Consider the following 20,770-nt stretch of genomic DNA (forward strand, 5'->3'; position numbering starts at 1 on the left):
CACCTACTGGGTGACCGAGTGCCTCTCGTCATGTTCAGTCTATGCGATACAAAAGATTGGCAAGTCAGTGTTCTGACCTTAGGGTTAAATACAACAGCAGGCATTAATGAGCTTTGTACTACTACTGAACATGACAGAATTGTAACCACCTCTTCACTTGGGCAGACATCATGTCTCTTTTGTTTTCTTTTGCTGCCTTGTAATGTTTTTATTAGGTTCAAATAATGAATTAAACAGCTGTTTATTTGAGTTATATAATAAAGTCAAAGCAAGCCATGTCTAGATGTTATAATTACACTCGGGGAACGGTTTATTTCTTGATAGATTACATACATTTAGAAACTAATTCATATTAAATGGGGGATAATATATAATATACTGCATGTAAAAAGGAAATGACAGTTAGTAAGTTAGAGATTAAGAAATTCAGAGAATATATATTCCTTTATAAACACATTTTAACAATCATTAAAATAGAAGGTCAAGTAAACATATTGGTCATTGAGTTAAAAAGAACAGAGCACTCTGATGTCAGAACTCACCTAATAGAAAAGTTAGCACACAAATAAATGCATTGGTACAGTATATAGTTGTCTAATGTGTACTAATGTGACAAAAGCAAAGGCAGATTAATAGACGAGGGAGCCAGTGTGCAGCCTCCGTGTGGGCCCCCTCCTCTCCTCATGGCACAGATGTGAGTAGACTTTGGCTCTGTGCCATGTTACCGGTGATTTCTGTAATGCGCGTGCGGAAATCTCTGGGAAAATGGCAGCCACACCATTTTTTCTGTGATTTGCACAAAGCAGTCATGGGAAAGGTAAGTACACTAAATTGGCACATAATAGACATGCCACTGGACAAGAGATGTAACAATGGTGTCGTGAGCAATTATCACACAATTTTTTGGGGGGTATTCAACTAGCGCCGTTTTTTCGACAAGTCGAGAAAACTGCACTTTTCGTCCATTTTTAGGTCAAATTTACATTCGACCTATACAATGCGCGTGCCATTTTTTTTGCTGGTTGAAAAATCCGGCACTGGCAAAAACCACATGCATCGGCGAATTTGCCGCTGATACACACCTTTTGTCGAATTCACCCATTGGCGAATTTTGCCCGTTTTTGGCGCAATTTTCGCCCATGCTGATTCGACCCCCCCAAAAAAAGTGAAACGGCATGGGAGAAATTTATAAAAAAATGGGCAAAAATGCCTGCAATTGAATATCATGTCGAATTAGTGCCGTTTGTTCGACCAGTCGAAAAAATTGCACTTAATTGAATACCCCTCATTTGATTAACACCAGAAAAGAAAATCATTACATACACTTATTTTTGGTAATTGTGTGGAGCTTACAACATTAACTGATATTTTTTAAGTACAAAATTCACTACAACTATCAGGGGTATTCAATTAGACCAGAAAAATTAGCAGTTGCGAAAAATGGGTTTTCGCGTGTTTTTTTTTTTTAAGCACCAATTTTTTGTACCTGGCCTATTTAATTACCCCCTTTTTTCAGTCCAAAATATTTTCAAGTGTAGGGCGGGATGTAATGTCCCCCGAGTTTGGCTGGTGTGCGGGATTTTGGCCAAACATTTTTTTTAAAGGTGCAATCACCTACAAGGCATGGTTTTGCCTTGAAAGTGTTTGCCCCTTTAAAAAAGTCTGCGTTCTGAAACTGGCAAAACAAAATCCCCAATAAGTGTCGGCTTAAAGGCTAACTGGATACCCGCGGGTGGGTAAATTACCACCACTAATTGAATACCTCCCTATGTTTCCAATGATTAACATGAATGTAAGAATACAACTTGGTGCTTGGATATTAAACTCCAATAAAGTGAGTGTATCAAATAAAGAGAGACATGCAGATCAATGCATTATATTAAATAACTTTAAATCTATAAATAGATTGTTGTTTATGTTAAAACAGAAATAAAACTAATAATTAAATTGATCATGCGGTAACTGTGCTACCTTCCATTTAAAATGTAATTCAATTATCATAACTGGTCTCTTAAACTTTACAGCATTATTTATTTATTATGGAGTAGCAATAACAGCTTCAAATACAGTCTATCTGATAAATTAGCTGACAGAGGTGGTAGTACCTGATCACTCCATTTGAAATCAGGATTGATGTTCAACCGAACTCTAAGAACTGTGCGTGTAATTGGTTGGATAGCGGCTTCCATTGTAATGGATGGGATTTGATGGACGCACTGTTTCACCTTTAGCCCAATGTTCACATGATGCAACATGTGACCTAAATAAAGGTACATTAGGTTAGAAACGTTTGCATATACAGGAACAATAATGCAATCAGACTTGTAAATCAGCTTTTAGACGAGCATATTACAGCTTGCTTGTTTTGCATTGTGGTGTACAAATGACTGACTTTTTTGACCTGGCATGTTCTAATGTTTTGTAATGCTTAACTGGAATTAGTACAGTGCGGTTTTAGTATTAGCAACTCTGCATAATAAGTATTAACCCACTCAATGAAAGTTACAAAATTAAAGATTGTTATTGCCACTCAATAAATGTTACACAAATTATTAAACATAGCTATTGCTACAATAAATACCTTGGGTTGCCTTATGATTCCTTAGTTTCAAATACAAGTACTACTGTAAGTGTCTACCCTAACAGTATTCTAAAACCTTGTGCACATAATAAGGTTAAGGACTATATTCCTCTGCTCGTATAAAATTGTCAAAGATAGTTTTACTCACACATAGCACCAGACAGTCGTGTCCAAATATACAGTAATTAAAAGTAAAACTGTCAATTATTAATTCAAAAGCAATGTGCAGGTCAAACATATTAGTCACACACAATAAATAAGGGATTTGAACGCAAGTACAGTTCAAACACTTTTTCCATAGTTTCCTTTTCATTTTTGACAATGCCAATGACAGCACTCCCCTCTCTTTAGAATTTTGTTCACTTTAAAGGATAATTAATTCAAATATCTAACCAGCCAATCAAAAGGCAGAAAAGCTCCACGGGGTCAAAATAAGATATAAGTGACTTTGTAGGTGCCAGACAGGGTGGTTTGAATATCTCAGAAACTACTAATCTCCTGGGATTTTCATGCAGAAAAGTCACTAGGGAATGGGAATGGTGTTACTATTCAGTAAGATGAACTTCTATGTGTAACAAAAAGGCAACAGTAACTTAAATAACCGTGCTTTACAATGGTGATATGCACAAGACCATCTTTAAAGACAAAGGGGGTGATTCAGACCTGATCGTAGATGTGCTAAATTTAGCACATCTACGATCAGCTTCCCTGACATGCCAGGGGACGCTCAGCACAGGGCTAGTCCGCCGCGCATGTCAGGTCCTGTCCCGTCGCACAACGGTCGGGGCACGCCATCCCAATGGTCCAGGCATGCCTGCATTGTCCGGACCGCGCCCCCTAAACAGCGGCCAAACGATGCCAGCCCACCCCCTACCGCCCAGCGACCGCCTCTGGCTGCGATCGCAGGGCTAAGATAGCCGGCGGGCATGCGCAGTTCAGACATAGTCGCTGCTGTGCGAAAACGCAGCAGCGATCAGGTCTGAATTAGCCCCAAAGCCAATCAAATCTTAAAGTGGCTGGTGTACAGCAGCAATAGACCACACATAGTTCCTCTCCTGTTAGCTAAGAACAGAAAGCTGAGATACATCGTGCACAGGCTCATCAAAACTGGACAGTTTAAGATTGCTTGGTCTGATCAATCTAGATTTCTGCTGTGACATGAAAATGGATAGATCAGGGGTCAGAATGTATTGTTAACATTATTGGCTGGATTCATCCTTCCTTGTGTCATTGGTTCAAGTTGGTGGTGGAGAAATATTGTGAGGAATAGTTTCTTGGCACACATTTCGCTCCTTAAAGTCAACTGACATCATTAAAATGTCACAGAGTATCTGAGTATTCATGCAGTTTATGTGCATCCCTTTCTGGCTGCAGTCTACCCAATATCTAATGACGAATTCCAGCAGTATAATGTGCCCCGACAGCTCAGTGTGCTCCAATGGAATGACAGTGACCAGAAATTGATCTAATAGAAACCCTTTGGGATACGGTGGAATAGGATAGTTTGTAGCTTGAATATACAGTCAACAAATTTGTGACATGTGCATGTTAACATGAACCAGAATCACTAACAAATAATCCAGCATCTTTTTGAATCCATACCATGATGTTCTGGGGGCAAAGGGTGTACTACTCAGTACTAGTAATAAAATGGCCAATGACTGTCTATCCTGTGCTCAAGGCAAGGGCAAATGAAGAAACAAAGGAATCGGCATACTAAAACAGGAAGGTGTTTCCTAATTACATTGGGTGGTAGCTCCAAGAAGCTCTTATTTCAAAACACCCTCCGCTTGAAATAATAATGATGTACAAAAAACAATCCCTCTACCTTCCCTTCTCAAATTGATCATATTAGTATCATTTATATTGAGCTAACAATTTTCAAAACCTAATGAGCCAGACTAACCACCATCTATCTTGCTCTATAAAATGGAATAAATCTCACTTTTCAAATTAGTTTTTTATTTTGTACCATGTTGCAAAAAAACCCCAAACAATAATAATTCCAAAACCATTACAGGTTATGTGCCAGCAGATCTGTTCCCTTTTGTGTTTGTGTAGTAGCACGTTTCCTGTTGTTTATGCATGTATGCATGTATGTATGGTTGATGCTAGATTCAAGTGGGCTAAGGGACATTTTCCGTCAGGGGGAGGAGCCACGACACAAGGGGGAGGAGCTAGGCCAGCGGGATAGTTCCTCTACTATCCACGCCACCAACTATTACCTTTCGTAATCAGGTGGCGAGTGAAGCGAGCCCGCGAGGGTACTTTTCGGGTACCCTGTTCGGCCATAGCTCCTCCCCCTGGAGACATGTCTCTTCCCCTAGGTATGTCAGAAGGTCCCTTCTCCCACTCTGATATAGAACCAACTATGTACGTACGTACGTACGTACGTACGTACGTACGTACGCACGCACGCACGCGCACATACGCAAATGTGCTCGTCTCTGCGCATACATGCCACTATTATGCCCATGCATAAATGCATCAGTACGATGCGCCTGATTCAGATGTGGTTTGTTCTTGTGTTTCTATCTTTTGCCATACTCAATTGTGAATATATGCAAATATGGGCAGAAGCTAACCTGAGCATAGGGATGCTCACTGCTGTACCTTCATTTCCAACGGCACACAGCTGCTGATACATCGGATTGTCGCAAATCAGAACATGTTGCAGAGTCTGGGTGCTTCTGAGCTGCTCTCCAGGGATGCAGAGGGCTCTCCAGTAGCAAGTATGATCAGAGCTGCTAATTTATGTACGCCCAGAAAATGAAGTCTGAACGGCCATGACACGCCACTTCCTATTACCACCCCTAAATGCTGTCTACTGTCACTCTCACTCATCTGTGCATGCGGCTCAGACGCATGCTCAGTAAGAAAACATTGACTGAATTGCGTATAACAGCCGCTTTGTGGCCGTATTTGAATTAGGCCCACTATGTGCTTGATAATATTTGTATACATGAAAGCTTTTCCGTGTACACATGAAAGCTTTTCCTTCATTGTGTATGTAGTGTTTGTTTTTGGGTTATAAATAGTAAACATTAAAATTGCATTAAAATGTTGTGTTTGTATAGAACTGGGCATGTTTAATGTTACAATACAGTCCCTAAGAACATGTCTTGTACAAAGCCCATTTGCCTATGACATTTACATTAATGACACATCTAGCAGTGCTTACAAATGATATGATTACTGAAGTGTACACATGGTACATACAGATAATACTGACAGATTGTATAAGAAATGAGGGCAGCAGCATATCAGTTATTAAGACACACCATGACCCCTAGTCAGAGCCTACTTCAGACACAATGGGATCCTAGGCAAAACTCTGGTTTCCAGCTCATTGTGCCCAGTGCTAAAAAATAAATAAAAAAAAATAAATCAGGCAGGGTTTGCAAACTAGGCGGGAGCCTAGGATGACTACTGGATAACCTGTTTATGTCGCTAGTTACAAATCCATATAGAGTTCCACAGTACACGTAAAGCACCAAGATACAACCACAAATATACCATTTCTAATTATATACACATCGCCCATGCATGAATATATGCCACTAATTGCACATACCTTATATGTTCCGTGAACACATATGATCAACCAGGTAGACAATTATTGTTTATAAATCACACACACATGCCCCAGTTACAGTAGCAGATAAAAGAAGGTTCAGTGAAACCATGCATAAATATGCAGCTACTTGCAGCTGCTCTCTGATTGGTTACCCAGGTGCAGAGAATGAATATGTGTTATTCCTACCTGCGAGATGATTGTTCTCTGCTGCAAAAAGAGAATGTCTACAAATGCTACCTTTTCCTATAACCATCATTTGTGGTCTTCCAACTCTAGAATGTTTTATGATACATGGCAAGGTTCCAAATTTGACAAAAACATAAATTTATACTAGCGATAATGTCATTATTATTATATTGTGTTTTTACCAATCTCATCTTTCCGCATATCTTTCAGTTTATCAACAGTAAGCTTCTTATCTTCTAGTTTTGATAGCACAGAAGGAGGAAGAACTGAGAACTGCCTCAATGGACTGGCCCATCCCCACAGACGCTTATCGATGACTTTGCTGAGGTTGAGAAGTCTGTAAGTCATGGCGGGCCATCTCTTTCTGAGGGCTATCTCAAAAAGAGCTCGCACAATTCGAGCTGCATTCTGTAAAGATAAATACATAATGAAGAATCAAATTGTTAAAAACGAAATGAACCAGTCAAACATCCACTAAACATTTTGAAGGGTTATATTATCGCATTCATCACTTGAAGATTATTTTAATTGACAAATTAAAAAAATAGAACTGCTGAAATGTGAACTACCACAGGAAAAGCATGATGGAAACAGAGGAGTAGTATGGTTGTTTTTATATTAGTTTATGATACATAAGAAGCTAGTCATTTTACCTGTGCAACGTATGCAGAATCAGAGATAAGAGAAAAATTGTCCATTTCTCCTCGGCCAATATATGTCTGAAGAAGAATATTTATTTTCCCATATCCATTTTCCACTCCACCAGCAACAGGAAGTTCACAGTAATTGTTGATTAAGTGTTCTAATTCTTCGCTCTCTTCTTCTCGAACCTAGCACGGTAAAACAACAGATTTTCAAGAAAAAAGGTAAAACTAAAAGGCTGGAAAATAACAAAGTCAATTATATACTTGCAATAAATTGCATAGGTATTAGCAAATGTTTATTATTTCTATCATGCTATTTATGTGCTGACTGTTTAAAGTTCTCACTTACATATTTTTCATTAAATGCACTACATTGTATATTTGTTTCTCCGTTCTATGGCTATTCTGCATGCACAGCATGTGTAAAGAAACTTATCTGTCACATATGCAGATGCTGGCAATGCCGGACTCCTTCATATATCTACCTCAGCCAGATGTGAAGTCGCGATGGAGGAGGTAGGTAGTTTTGAACAGGTACTACAAAAACAAAGCCTGTAATCCAGTGTTTACCAACCTCGGCCCACTAACAATCCAGGTATTAGTGATATCCATGTTTGAGCACAGATGATTAAATCAAAATAACTAAGGTGCTAATTATTAAGTCACCTGTGCTCAAGTATGGCTTTCCTTAAAACCTGAACTATTATAGGCCCTACACACTGGGCGATATCACTCAAAGATATGAACGATCTCGTTCATTAATGAATGAGATACCGTTCATATCTTTGAGTGTGGAGACACCAGCGATGAACGATGCCCGTCCCACGCTCGTTCATCGCTGGTGTCCCGTCGGCTATGCATGCGATCTCATCCATATTTGCCTGCACTTCTATGGAGCCGGGTGACGGGGGGAGTGAAGAAACTTCACTCCCCCCATCACTGCCCCCCCACCGCCTGGTCGCCAGTCGGTCGTATCCGCCGTCGGGCAGCTCATCGGTCGATGTGTAGGGCCCTTTAGTTTGCCTTGAGGACCATGGCTGGTAACCTCTGCTATAATCTTAATGAAACACTGATAGTGATAAAATTGTCTTGCTACACTGATACAAAAGGGTGAGGGAGCGCTGTGAAGTAAAAGAATTACAAAATGTCATGTTTAACTAATAAGAGAAAGCTTAAGGAAAAACAAAGTGATTGGGGCGCCTTCAGTAATATTACTTATGAATAACGTTTATGCAGTACATGCTCATGGACAGTACAAAAAAATACATATTATTACTCGCTTCCACACAATATCTACCTCAAGCAATTTATTTCATAGGACTGTAGAGAAAATTGTTCTCCTGTAACTAAAGGAGCCTAATTGAAAGTATATTAATGATGACACAATTACATTTTATTATTCATCATCACTATTATTAAGGCTGCCATTGACATGTAAAAATTGCTACACTAAACAAATTGGCCTGCTAACCCCACTGTCCTGCAAATGAGAAGATTCATTTAATTTTGACCAAAAGAAAACGTCTATCCCTCCAGATTAGAACCATCTTGAATTGACACTGAATTTATTCATTACGTTCATAAGAGTATTGCAGATAATGCAGCTGGTGGGAAGCATAAAACATAAATGTGGATCTTCAAAGTCCAAGTTACTATAAATAAGAACAGAAAGAGAGGATACAAAAGCGAATGGCAAAATATTTAGTTATATTCTAATTTCCAGAAAATCACTGCCGCGCTTTTCCTTGAATTTTATACAGGACGTTTTAAATCAAAAAGAAATGTCAATGTCCAATTTCCATTTATGGGACAATGGGTTTGATTCATGTCTGTAAGTAAGGAAAAAAAGCAAGGAACAGATGTAACGTGCAAATAGATTTAGATTTGGGTGGGGTGTGTTCAAAGTGAAATCTAAATGCTGTGTACAAATAAAACGGTCTAACATTTGTGGGCAACACGCAAAAGCAGCCATTATTTACCTTGCACAGACAAAAAATAAATGTATTTGCTCCCCTTGCATTGCAGCACGGTTTGTTCCAGATGCAAAGTCACTTTTTTTTTTTTTTTGCTTTCCTTACAAACATGAATCTGACCCAGTGCACCTTACAGTGACATAAAAATATATAAAAGCAAGATTGCTGCGTTAATAAATACAATACTTTTTCCTCAGTGCCTCATTAAGCGTGCCTTGTTAAATGTTCATTGAACTGGAGCGGATTGCATATACCCATGCATTAGGCTGGCTCTGCATACAGTTCTGAGTCAGTTAAAAGTTACCAGGGCAGACTCCAGAGGAACTTAGGGTATTGGCAGATCACTCTCCTTCTGAGTCCTGTTGCCAGGTCTCAGATGTAATTGCGTTGGATCACTGTATAACCTTTTTTTTTTAGAACTATTCCATTAGTGCTCGTCATTATTTTCACAATTAACAAAAAAAGTCAGAAATCACTATGCACAAAATGAAAATATGAGACCAGACCCCCAAGAAAGACAGTGTACCAAAACTATGCCCCAGATTGCGTTGCCAAGGGGTTTAGGTATGGCTAGTGCTGCTGCGTGCTATTTTGACAGTGCACACATGGTCATTAAAATGGAAAAAAAAGACTGAACAGATAATATAACAAATATAGTGTGTGAATAAGCTGCAAATTTATCATGTTTGTCACTTGTATGCATGTGTTACACATTAACAAGGACGTTGTAATGAAAGATTAAGTCAGAGAGCATTTCACCCATTCATATATTATACTGTACTGTAATGCTGTTTGGGCAAGCACAAATCTCAATTTTAACTGAGCACAACCCAGAGCACAATTGTGATGAAAGTCATCTTGGTCTTAATATCAAGAAAATTATTGGAGAATATCAAGCGCAGTAACCTAAAATCTAATAAATGAAGCAAACATGCTGTGATCCTTTATGTCAGACTGAGATGACAGTGCCACAAATTGGCCACTCGCACAGATGGCCCAGATAGGTTACATCTACTGTCACTAATGGCTTGTCAGTTTGCCTCTTCTTCCCTTCCTAAATAGCGACTTGTTCTGTATATGTAATCCTTTACTGCTATCTGCACCACTCTCATTCACAAATGCAGAATGATTACGGCTTATCAGGTATTTTGCTTAGACATGACGAGTGAAAAACAGAAAGAAGAGGGAGAGAGCAGAAAAGATCACTATTGATCACTGATGGCTGAAAGCTGCATGTAAATAATCTGACAGTTTTGCTCAGACTTCATTTTATAAAACAATTGCTTCTTGGTAAGAGGAGAAATGCGCCCGCCTAAATGGCACGCATGTGAGATACATGCTTACCTCCACACCAGTAGCTTAGTATAATTATTACAGCTATTGAGACAGACAAATCAGTGTAGATAAGGCCGGAACTAAGGAGATGGGCTCTATGCAGTACAGTATTCAGCCTAAAATGGAAAATGTTACAGTTCATAGGGATTATATATTGCAAGGTTAGTGGAAGCACATGCTATGGCAGGAATCTGGTCATTGCTCCAAATGCCCTGTTTTCTCATCATTTCTGGGTGCCCTTTAACATCAGATGTTTTTTGAAACAAATAGATTAATGTTGCCAATTCTACTGTGTTTTTCTTATAAATTTGCATTTAGACCCACTGGATTTATATATTTGACTAACTAACTTTCAATTTCCTCACATAAAAATCTTATTTTGTTCCTCACTGTTATCATTACAATAGCAAAGAAGGAAGTCCTCTTTAAATGGACTATTCGCTCCTCCACTCCTTTAGAGACAATTATACTAATGCTGCTGAAGACATTGTATTTTTAATGACACGTCCAGAAATCAAGAAAGGGGTTATACATTTAGAGCAGGAAAAAAAGACCATATACTGAAATGTTAGATCAAATCACTTAACAGCAAATTACCAACTGGTACAGGCAGACAAGTGCCACATATTGTACCAAAATAATCAGTGTGTCATGAAGCAGCTAATCACATCAGTCTGTGACACATTTTCAGGTGAAAAGAATGCAAAGCAGACATTTGGTGCAAACTGAGGGGCAGATTTATTAAGCCTGGTGAAGTGATCAATTACACGGTGATAAAGGACCAGCCAATCAGCTCCTAACTACCATGTAACAGGCTGGGTTTGAAAAATGACAGTTAAGAGCTGACTGGCTGGTCCTTTATCACCTTCCACTTTATCACTTCACCAAGCTTAATACATCTGCCCCTGAGTCGCATGGAAACTGGCATGCCAAGAAGGGCTGTTTGGTGTGGCTGCGGCAATAGTGTGTGAGGGCACATCTGTACTGGCTACTGCTATACAGTCAGAATAAAAAGATTCCAGGCAATGTAATCCTATGTTACTTTTTGTATTACATAAATAATTGGTAAATAGTCACTTCTTTACCAGCATTCAGGACATGTTGTTATAAAAACCAATTAAAATATCAGTTCTACGTAACATTTATTAATTTAATAAATAAGTTGAGGGAAGTGTAGCATTACACTTTGTGTAGGTCATATAAAGTAAAATACTGTGACACATGTAACATATGGTTAGTGGAAGGTCTGTGATTTAGTGGCTTTATCTTACCTTGATCTGCTCAAATTCTTCAGCTTTAGAGACTATAGCAAAAATATCTCCTTCTGTTTTGTGGGCATCAAATAATTCATTGAACGTCTGTGAATTAAGAAATGAATGCAGTTAATTAAAACTAGACCTGCTGTGAATGTCATCATTATGTATAATTAAGGAAACTGTACCACCTGCAGCTTTGCATGCAAAATGGGGTGTTACTATTGCACTAAATATCTGCACAATTCCTGGGTACAGTAAAACAATCTGTTTGACACGTTTACAAGGAACAATGACAATAAATACCATAATGTACATAATGTCTTTTGTATAAGAATAAAGAAAAGAAGCATAGAATAATTGGAGAGACTCATTTTCAAACTTGTCCTTAAAACATTAGGTCTCGCTTGGAATTAATGCAGTTAACGCTGGCACAGTACTGCTGAGCACTAGCCAAGGCACTTCAATGGCATTATTTGTCTCCTTACCTCAAAGCTCCACTTCTCACTATGCATTAGGACTTCCGCCAGTCATTCTGGCAGCAGACTCAGACCACTGCTCAACTTCATAGCACTTTATGGATGCCTCTGAGCACCAAATTGGTATCAGATTCTCTCACATAGGTCCTTGTTTAAATGACTAACAGGCCCACAATGGGTCTGTTTACAGCAGCCTGTATGCAGCTGCGAGCTGTGCTCATAGAAGTTATAGTACACAAATATGAAATGATCATAATGACCCAGAAAATGACTGCCAACATAGCAACAATTCCTCTATAAATATAAATTCTAAAATAAAAAGAAAAGAAAAGAAAAAACCCTCTTATGGATATAATGTATTTATATTTGTGGCAAATTCAAATTCATAAAGTTTTAGGATAAACTAAAAAAATATTTGCCCATGTTTTTCATGGGCAGTCAGATACAGACACATTCTCCTATTATGGCTCTAGTGATGAGAAAAGTTGTGGCGAAAATGAACACAAATCCAATTTTTCTGGAGCAGAACAAGTGGTTTCTCAGCAGTGCAAATGTTGTAGTGACACATACTCTAACATCTGCTTCCTCATCATTCATCTTGTTCGCAAAAAGTATTTTCTAGAAAACACTGTAATGTAGCATTACATATGCAGATACAGCCACAGTTGCACACAGAATACAGGCATGCTGTATATCATTTTAATCAGCAGAGTCTGCTTGTGTGTCCTATTCACAAAGACGCAATTTCGGCAAAAAGGACGCCTGACACTAACAGAGTTGCACGGTACCTGTCAGCTCACTCATGCCAGGTATCTCGCGCTACATACTGAAGCAAGATGGACACTTCTGTAAATGTAGGAAATGTAGAGCTTCAGAATGTTGGCTGTGTTTCCAAGTTTATGGCCGGTGGCAGCCGAAGCATAATCTGTGATAAGAAACTATTGGAGCCACGATAACAAAAGGTATTGGAAACTATCCCAGATCCCATCGAATGATCCAGGTTCCTTTATCAGTTGATATAAACAGCCTATAATTGGATAACGTGATAATGACCGTCAGTCAAAAATCGTGGTATCAGGCCATTTTTATCAGCTGACAAAGGTCTAATAGGATACCGACCTATGTGTGATTCGTAAGTAAACCACAAACATTATATTTGTGTCTTGTAAAACTGTAAATGCTTAACATGCTGAGTAACAAAGGTGCATATGATACCTCAATTGTATTATATTTAATGTAGAAGTGGCTAGAAGTTCTGCCCAAATCTGTAGACGAAAAGAATCCGGTTCTCTCTTCAAAGCGAATCATGCGGGCTTTGTCCAGCTTTCTTCCCACTTCAATTACCAACTGTTCTCTGTGCTTCTCGAGTAAAGGATCCATCTGTTGAGTGATCCCATTGAAACAAACCGAAAAAAAAAATGACAACTACCAATACTATATAGTTTAATCAACACAGACATCTAAAGAATGCACACATACTGTGCCAATGTATTTACAGTGTAAAAATAAGAACCATAAACTATAAATAAGTGCTTTGATCATGCTTTCATTTCTATGTTTCTACATGTGAACATTTTTGTGGATGACTATATAGTTTTATGATATTAAAATTTGCTTCTGAGCACAATACAGCACAGGCAGCATATTGCACAAAGTTCACTTCTGGTCTTTGGCTAACACCATTTCAATCACCAAGCCATAAACAAATTGTACTAAAACTAGATGGGCTAAAAGCAGGGTTGTTATCATGTTAGTAAGCAAAGCAAATATTTATCCTGACATTACAGACTGGAGAATAGGGGATACATATTCATAAGAAATGGATTTCCTACCTGCAACACCTTGTGACTGATGCCGTATACTAATGGGTTTGCTCTCATCCGTACAAAAAGATAAGTGTAACTCAGCCACTTTACAGCTTCCTCCACATTGGTAACTGTTCCAAGGGCAATCTGCAATGCATACAATATCGGTGACTTGTGATGTATGTGATATGGTTTGAGAAGCATATTAAATACACACATTTATAAATATAATTATTAGACCCCCACAGGCTAGACAAATGCAGGCTATTAATTTAAACAGTGATCACAATGATTGTTTCTGCTATGTAACGGTTTATAACAATTTTTAACAAAGTAAAGTTAATGCCCCTAAAATATATTATGCAAGACTGCAAACTATGACACTACCCATGAGACTGCACTGGGGGGGGGGGGGTGTTTACAGCTTAATGCTTGCACTTCATTGTATAAAGCTATTACATCCACCGTGCTACTTGTATCATTAGACCAAAACAAGGCAGTGCACTTTTACTGGGTATAGTGATATCTTTTGTTGAGGCACATGTACTTACATGCTCACACATGAACCACTTAATATACTAGTTGCAGGTAAGTAATCCTAAAGAAGCCTTACCATTGTGAAAAAATATTAACTATTTGAGATAATGAAATTTTTTTTTTTTTTAGATTGACACAACTATGCTATTTATTAGATTAAGATGCCCTTATATACCCAACTATGTGCAAGCAGAGAACAAGGAGAAAAGTCTACATGAAAAAGTAAAGTGCGTGATCTCAGATATTGTGCAGCAAACGCCATATAAACATCATCATTATTTAAGACTGAGTGCAGACTTTAAGCATATGTTTGTGACAAAGTTGTTAAACGTAAACGCATGTGGAAAGGCATATGCACATTCTGTTTAAGATACTGTAGGTGTGAATTTCCATCTGTGCTAACACACATCATATACACTGTCTTGTAACAATAAGCATTACAGAAATACAGGACTGCTACACATCACAAGATGCACATAAAAACGCAAACAGGCAGTACCTAGGTGGCCTCATGTGACATCATCTCTTGCCTTTTACACCCATTTAAATATGCATCACTGGGTATCATACACGCAGGATATGAATACCGTGAGCATTAAGTAAAAAAAACATCAATCTTGAGAGGGTTATTAAATATGCCTATTTATTGTTTCTATTAATATTTTGTTTGGGTATTTTATGTGCATATCCTTTGCACAAAATATAAAATAAAAATATGTGTGTGTGTGTATATATATATATATATTTCTCTATCGTCCTAAGTGGATGCTGGGGTTCCTGAAAGGACCATGGGGAATAGCGGCTCCGCAGGAGACAGGGCACAAAAAAGTAAAGCTTTTACCAGATCAGGTGGTGTGCACTGGCTCCTCCCCCTATGACCCTCCTCCAGACTCCAGTTAGATTTTGTGCCCGAACGAGAAGGGTGCAATCTAGGTGGCTCTCCTAAAGAGCTGCTTAGAGAAAGTTTAGCTTAGGTTTTTTACTTTACAGTGAGTCCTGCTGGCAACAGGATCACTGCAACGAGGGACTTAGGGGAGAAGTAGTGAACTCACCTGCGTGCAGAGTGGATTTGCTGCTTGGCTACTGGACACTAGCTCCAGAGGGACGATCACAGGTACAGCCTGGATGGTCACCGGAGCCGCGCCGCCGGCCCCCTTGCAGACGCTGAAGAGAGAAGAGGTCCAAAATCGGCGGCTGAAGACTCCTGAGTCTTCATAAAGGTAGCGCACAGCACTGCAGCTGTGCGCCATTTTCCTCTCAGCACACTTCACACAACAGTCACTGAGGGTGCAGAGCGCTGGGGGGGGCGCTCTGAGAGGCAAATAAAAACCTTATTAGAGGCAAAAAATACCTCACATATAGCCCACAGAGGCTATATGGAGATATTTAACCCCTGCCTAACTTCAAAAATAGCGGGAGACGAGCCCGCCGTAAAAGGGGCGGGGCCTATCTCCTCAGCACACAGCGCCATTTTCTCTCACAGAAAAGCTGGAGAGAAGGCTCCCAGGCTCTCCCCTGCACTGCACTACAGAAACAGGGTTAAAACAGAGAGGGGGGGCACTGATTTTGGCGATATTGTATATATATAAAAGATGCTATAAGGGAGAAACACTTATATAAGGTTGTCCCTATATAATTATAGCGTTTTTGGTGTGTGCTGGCAGACTCTCCCTCTGTCTCCCCAAAGGGCTAGTGGGTCCTGTCCTCTGTCAGAGCATTCCCGGTGTGTGTGCTGTGTGTCGGCACGTGTGTGTCGACATGTATGAGGACGATGTTGGTGAGGAGGCGGAGAAATTGCCTGTAATGGTGATGTCACTCTCTAGGGAGTCGACACCGGAATGGATGGCTTATTTAGAGAATTACGTGAGAATGTCAACACGCTGCAAGGTCGGTTGACGACATGAGACGGCCGACAATCTATTAGGACCGGTCCAGGCGTCTCAGAAACACCGTCAGGGGTTTTAAAAACGCCCATTTACCTCAGTCGGTCGACACAGACACAGACACGGACACTGAATACAGTGTCGACGGTGAATAAACAAACGTATTTCTCATTAGGGCCACACGTTAAGGGCAATGAAGGAGGTGTTACGTGTTTCTGATACTACAAGTACCACAAGAAAGGGTATTATGTGGGAGTGGAAAAAACTACCTGTAGTTTTTCCTGAATCAGATAAAATAAAATGAAGTGTGTGATGATGCGTAGGGTTACCCCGATAGCAAATATTGGCGTTATACCCTTTCCCGCCAGAAATTAGGGTACGTTGGGAAACACCCCTTAGGGTGATAAGGCGCTCACACGCTTATCAAGTGGCGTTACCGTCTCCAGATACGGCCGCCCTCAAGGAGCCAGCTGATAGGAAGCTGGAAAAATATCCTAAAAAGTATATACACACATACGGTGGTTATACTGCGACCAGCGATCGCCATCAGCCTGGAGATGCAGTGCTGGGTTGGCTTGGTCGGATTCCCTGACTGAAAATATTTTATTCATGTAGAGCATTTAATAGGATGCATTCTATATATATGTATGTGAGATGCACAGAGGGATATTTGCTCTCTGGCATCAAGATAAGTGCGTTGTCCATATCTCCCAGAAGATGTCAGGGACACGACAGTGGTCAGGTGATACAGATCCCATACGGCAGATGGAAGTATTGCTGTATAAAGGGAAGGAGTTATTTGGGGGTCGGTCCATCGGACCTGGGGACCACAGCAACAGCTGGGAAATCCAACCTTTTTTACCCCAAGTTACATCTCAGCTAAAAAAGACACCGTCTTTTCAGCCTCAATCTTTCCTTTCCCATGAGGGCATGCAGGCAAAAGGCCAGTCATATCTGCCCAGACATAGAGGTAAGGGAAGTAGACTGCAGCAGGCAGCCCTTTCCCAGGAAAAGAAGCCCTCCACCGCGTCTGCCAAGTCCTCAGCATGACGCTGGGGCCGTGCAAGCGGACTCAAGGTGGGGGGGTAGTCTCAAGAGTCTCAGGGCGCAGTGGGATCACTCGCAAGTTGACCCCTAGATCGTACGAGTATTATCCCAGGGGTAAAGATTGGAGAGTCGAGACATCTTCTCCTCGCAGTTTCCTGAAGTCTGCTTTACCAACGGCTCCCTCCGACAGGGAGGCAGCATTGGAAACAATTCACAAGCGGTATATCCAGCAGGTGATAATCAAAGTACCCCTCCTACGACAAGGAAAAGGGTATTATTTTTCCACACTATATTGTGGTACTGAAGCCAGACGGCTTGGTGACACATAGTCTAAATCTAAAATGTTTTGAACACTTACATAAAAGGTTCAAATCGAGATAAAGTCACTCAGAGCAGTGATAGCGAACCGGAAAAAAGGGGACTATATGGTGTCCCTGGACATCAAGGATTACCTCCATGTCCAAATTTTGTCCTTCTCATCAAGGGTACCTCTGGTTCGTGGTACAGAACTGTCAATATCAGTTTCAGACGATGCCGTTTGAATTATCCACGGCACCCCGGGCCTTTTTACCAAGGTAATGGCCGAAAAGATGTTTCTTCAAAGAAAAAAGGCATCTAAATTATCCCTTACTTGCACGACCTAAAAAGGGCAAGTTCCAGAGAACAGTTGGAGGTCGGAAGAGCACTATCTAAAGTAGTTCTTCGACGGCACGACTGGATTCTAAATATTCCAAGAATCGCAGCTGTTTTCCGACGATACGTCTGCTGTTCCTAGGGATGATTCTGGACACGGTTCAGAAAAAGGTTTTTCTTCCCGAGGAAAAAGCCGAGGAGTTATCCGACCTGTCAGGAACCTCCTAAAACCAGGAAAGGTGTCTGTACATCAATGCACAAGAGTCCTGGGAAAAATGGTGGCTTTTTACGAAGCAATTCCATTCGGCAGATTCCATGCAAGAATTTTCCAAAGGGATCTGTTGGACAAATGGTCAGGGTCGCATCCTCAGATGCACCTGCGAATAACCCTGTCGCCAAGGACAAGGGTATATCTTCTGTGGTGGTTGCAAAAGGCTCATCTATTGGAGGGCCGCAGATTCGGCATACAGGATTTGATCCTGGTGACCACGGACGCCAGCCTGAGAGGTTGGGGAGCAGTCACACAAGGAAGAAACTTCCAGGGGGTATGGACGAACCTGGAAAAGTCTCTTCACATAAACATTCTGGTACTAAGAGCAATCTAAAATGCTCTAAGCCAGGCGGAACCACTCCTGCAAGGAAAACCGGTGTTGATTCAGTCGGACAACATCACGGCGGTCGCCCATGTAAACAGACAGGGCGGCACAAGAAGCAGGAGTGCAATGGCAGAAGCTGCCAAGATTCTTCGCTGGGCGGAGAATCACGTAATAGCACTGTCAGCAGTGTTCTTCCCGGGCGTGGACAACTGGGAAGCAGACTTCCTCAGCAGACACGATATTCACCCGGGAGAGGGGGGTCTTCATCCAGAAGTCTTCCACATGCTAATAAACTGTTGGGAAAGACCAATGGTAGACATGATGGCGTCTCGCCTCAACAAGAAACTGGACAAGTATTGCGCCAGGTCAAGAGATCCACAGGCAATAGCTGTGGACGCACTGGTAACACCTTGGGTGTACAAATCAGTATATGTGTTTCCTCCTCTGCCTCTCATACCAAAGGTATTGAAGATTATACGGTGAGGAGGAGTAAGAACAATACTAGTGGCTCCGGATTAGCCAAGAAGGACTTGGTACCCGGAACTTCAAGAGTTGGTCACGGACGACCCGTGCCCTCTACTTCTGAGAAGGGACCTGCTACAACAGGGTCCCTGTCTCTTTCAAGACTTACCGCGGCTGCGTTTGACGGCATGGCGGTTGAACGCCAGATCCTAAAAGGGAAAGGCATTCCAGAAGAAGTCATTCCTACCTTGATTAAGGCAAGGAAGGAAGTCACCGCGAAACATTATCACCGCATTTGGCGAAAATATGTCGCGTGGTGCGAGGATCGGAGTGTTCCGACGGAGGAATTTCAACTGGGTCGTTTCCTACATTTCCTACAATCAGGATTGTCTATGGGTCTCAAATTGAGATCTATTAAGGTTCAAATTTCGGCCCTGTCAATATTCTTCCAAAAAGAATTGGCCTCAGTTCCTGAGGTACAGACTTTTGTTAAAGGAGTACTGCATATACAGCCTCCTGTGGTGCCTCCGGTGGCACCGTGGGATCTAAATGTCGTTTTAGATTTCCTCAAATCCCATTGGTTTGAACCATTGAAAAAGGTGGATTTTAAATATCTCACATGGAAAGTGACTATGTTACTGGCCCTGGCTTCCGCCAGGAGAGTATCTGAATTGGCGGCTTTATCTTATAAAAGCCCTTATCTAATCTTCCATTCGGATAGGGCAGAACTGAGGACTCGTCCGCATTTTCTCCCTAAGGTGGTATCAGCGTTTCACCTGAACCAACCTATTGTGGTGCCTGCGGCCACTGGCGACTTGGAGGACTCCAAGTTGTTGGACGTTGTCAGAGCCTTAAAAATATACATTTCAAGCACGGCTGAAGTCAGAAAATCTGACTCGCTGTTGATACTATATGCACCCAACAAGTTGGGTGCCCCTGCTTCTAAGCAGACGTTTGCTCGTTGGATTTGTAACACAATTCAACTTGCTCATTCTGTGGCAGGCCTGCCACAGCCTAAATCTGTTAAGGCCCATTCCACAAGGAAGGTGGGCTCATCTTGGGCGGCTGCCCGAGGGGTCTCGGCATTACAATTCTGCCGAGCAGCTACGTGGTCGGGGGAAAACACGTTTGTAAAATTCTACAAATTTGATACCCTGGCAAAAGAGGACTTGGAATTCTCTCATTCGGTGCTGCAGAGTCATCCGCACTCTCCCGCCCGTTTGGGAGCTTTGGTATAATCCCCATGGTCCTTTCAGGAACCCCAGCATCCACTTAGGACGATAGAGAAAATAAGAATTTACTTACCGATAATTCTATTTCTCGGAGTCCGTAGTGGATGCTGGGCGCCCATCCCAAGTGCGGATTATCTGCAATACTGTACATAGTTATTGTTAACAAATTCGGGTTATATTGTTAAGGAGCCATCTTTAAGAGGCTCTTTCTGTTATCATACTGTTAACTGGGTTTAGATCACAAGTTGTACGGTGTGATTGGTGTGGCTGGTATGAGTCTTACCCGGGATTCAAATTGCCTCCCTTATTGTGTACGCTCGTCCGGGCACAGTACCTAACTGGAGTCTGGAGGAGGGTCATAGGGGGAGGAGCCAGTGCACACCACCTGATCTGGTAAAAGCTTTACTTTTTTGTGCCCTGTCTCCTGCGGAGCCGCTATTCCCCATGGTCCTTTCAGGAACCCCAGCATCCACTACGGACTCCGAGAAATAGAATTATCGGTAAGTAAATTCTTATTATATATATATTTGGTTTGCTTATCTTATTG

The 20,770-nt window shown here is 41.1% G+C and overlaps 1 protein-coding gene across 1 annotated transcript in view; it reads right to left on the minus strand.

The window, feature by feature from the left end:
• The window catches only part of ASCC3 (activating signal cointegrator 1 complex subunit 3), a 1,202,160-nt gene that overhangs the window by 282,626 nt on the left and 898,764 nt on the right, over positions 1-20,770 (minus strand). Inside the window, exons 17-22 of the mRNA XM_063917038.1 lie at positions 13,861-13,980; positions 13,244-13,408; positions 11,568-11,654; positions 6,998-7,174; positions 6,527-6,752; positions 2,106-2,260 (exon numbers count right to left, since the gene is read on the minus strand). Of these exons, the coding sequence (XP_063773108.1) occupies positions 2,106-2,260; positions 6,527-6,752; positions 6,998-7,174; positions 11,568-11,654; positions 13,244-13,408; positions 13,861-13,980 (930 nt within the window). The remainder of the gene's footprint in view (positions 1-2,105; positions 2,261-6,526; positions 6,753-6,997; positions 7,175-11,567; positions 11,655-13,243; positions 13,409-13,860; positions 13,981-20,770) is intronic.

This window comes from Pseudophryne corroboree, chromosome 4 (assembly GCF_028390025.1).
Source record: "Pseudophryne corroboree isolate aPseCor3 chromosome 4, aPseCor3.hap2, whole genome shotgun sequence".
Taxonomy (NCBI): domain Eukaryota; kingdom Metazoa; phylum Chordata; class Amphibia; order Anura; family Myobatrachidae; genus Pseudophryne; species Pseudophryne corroboree.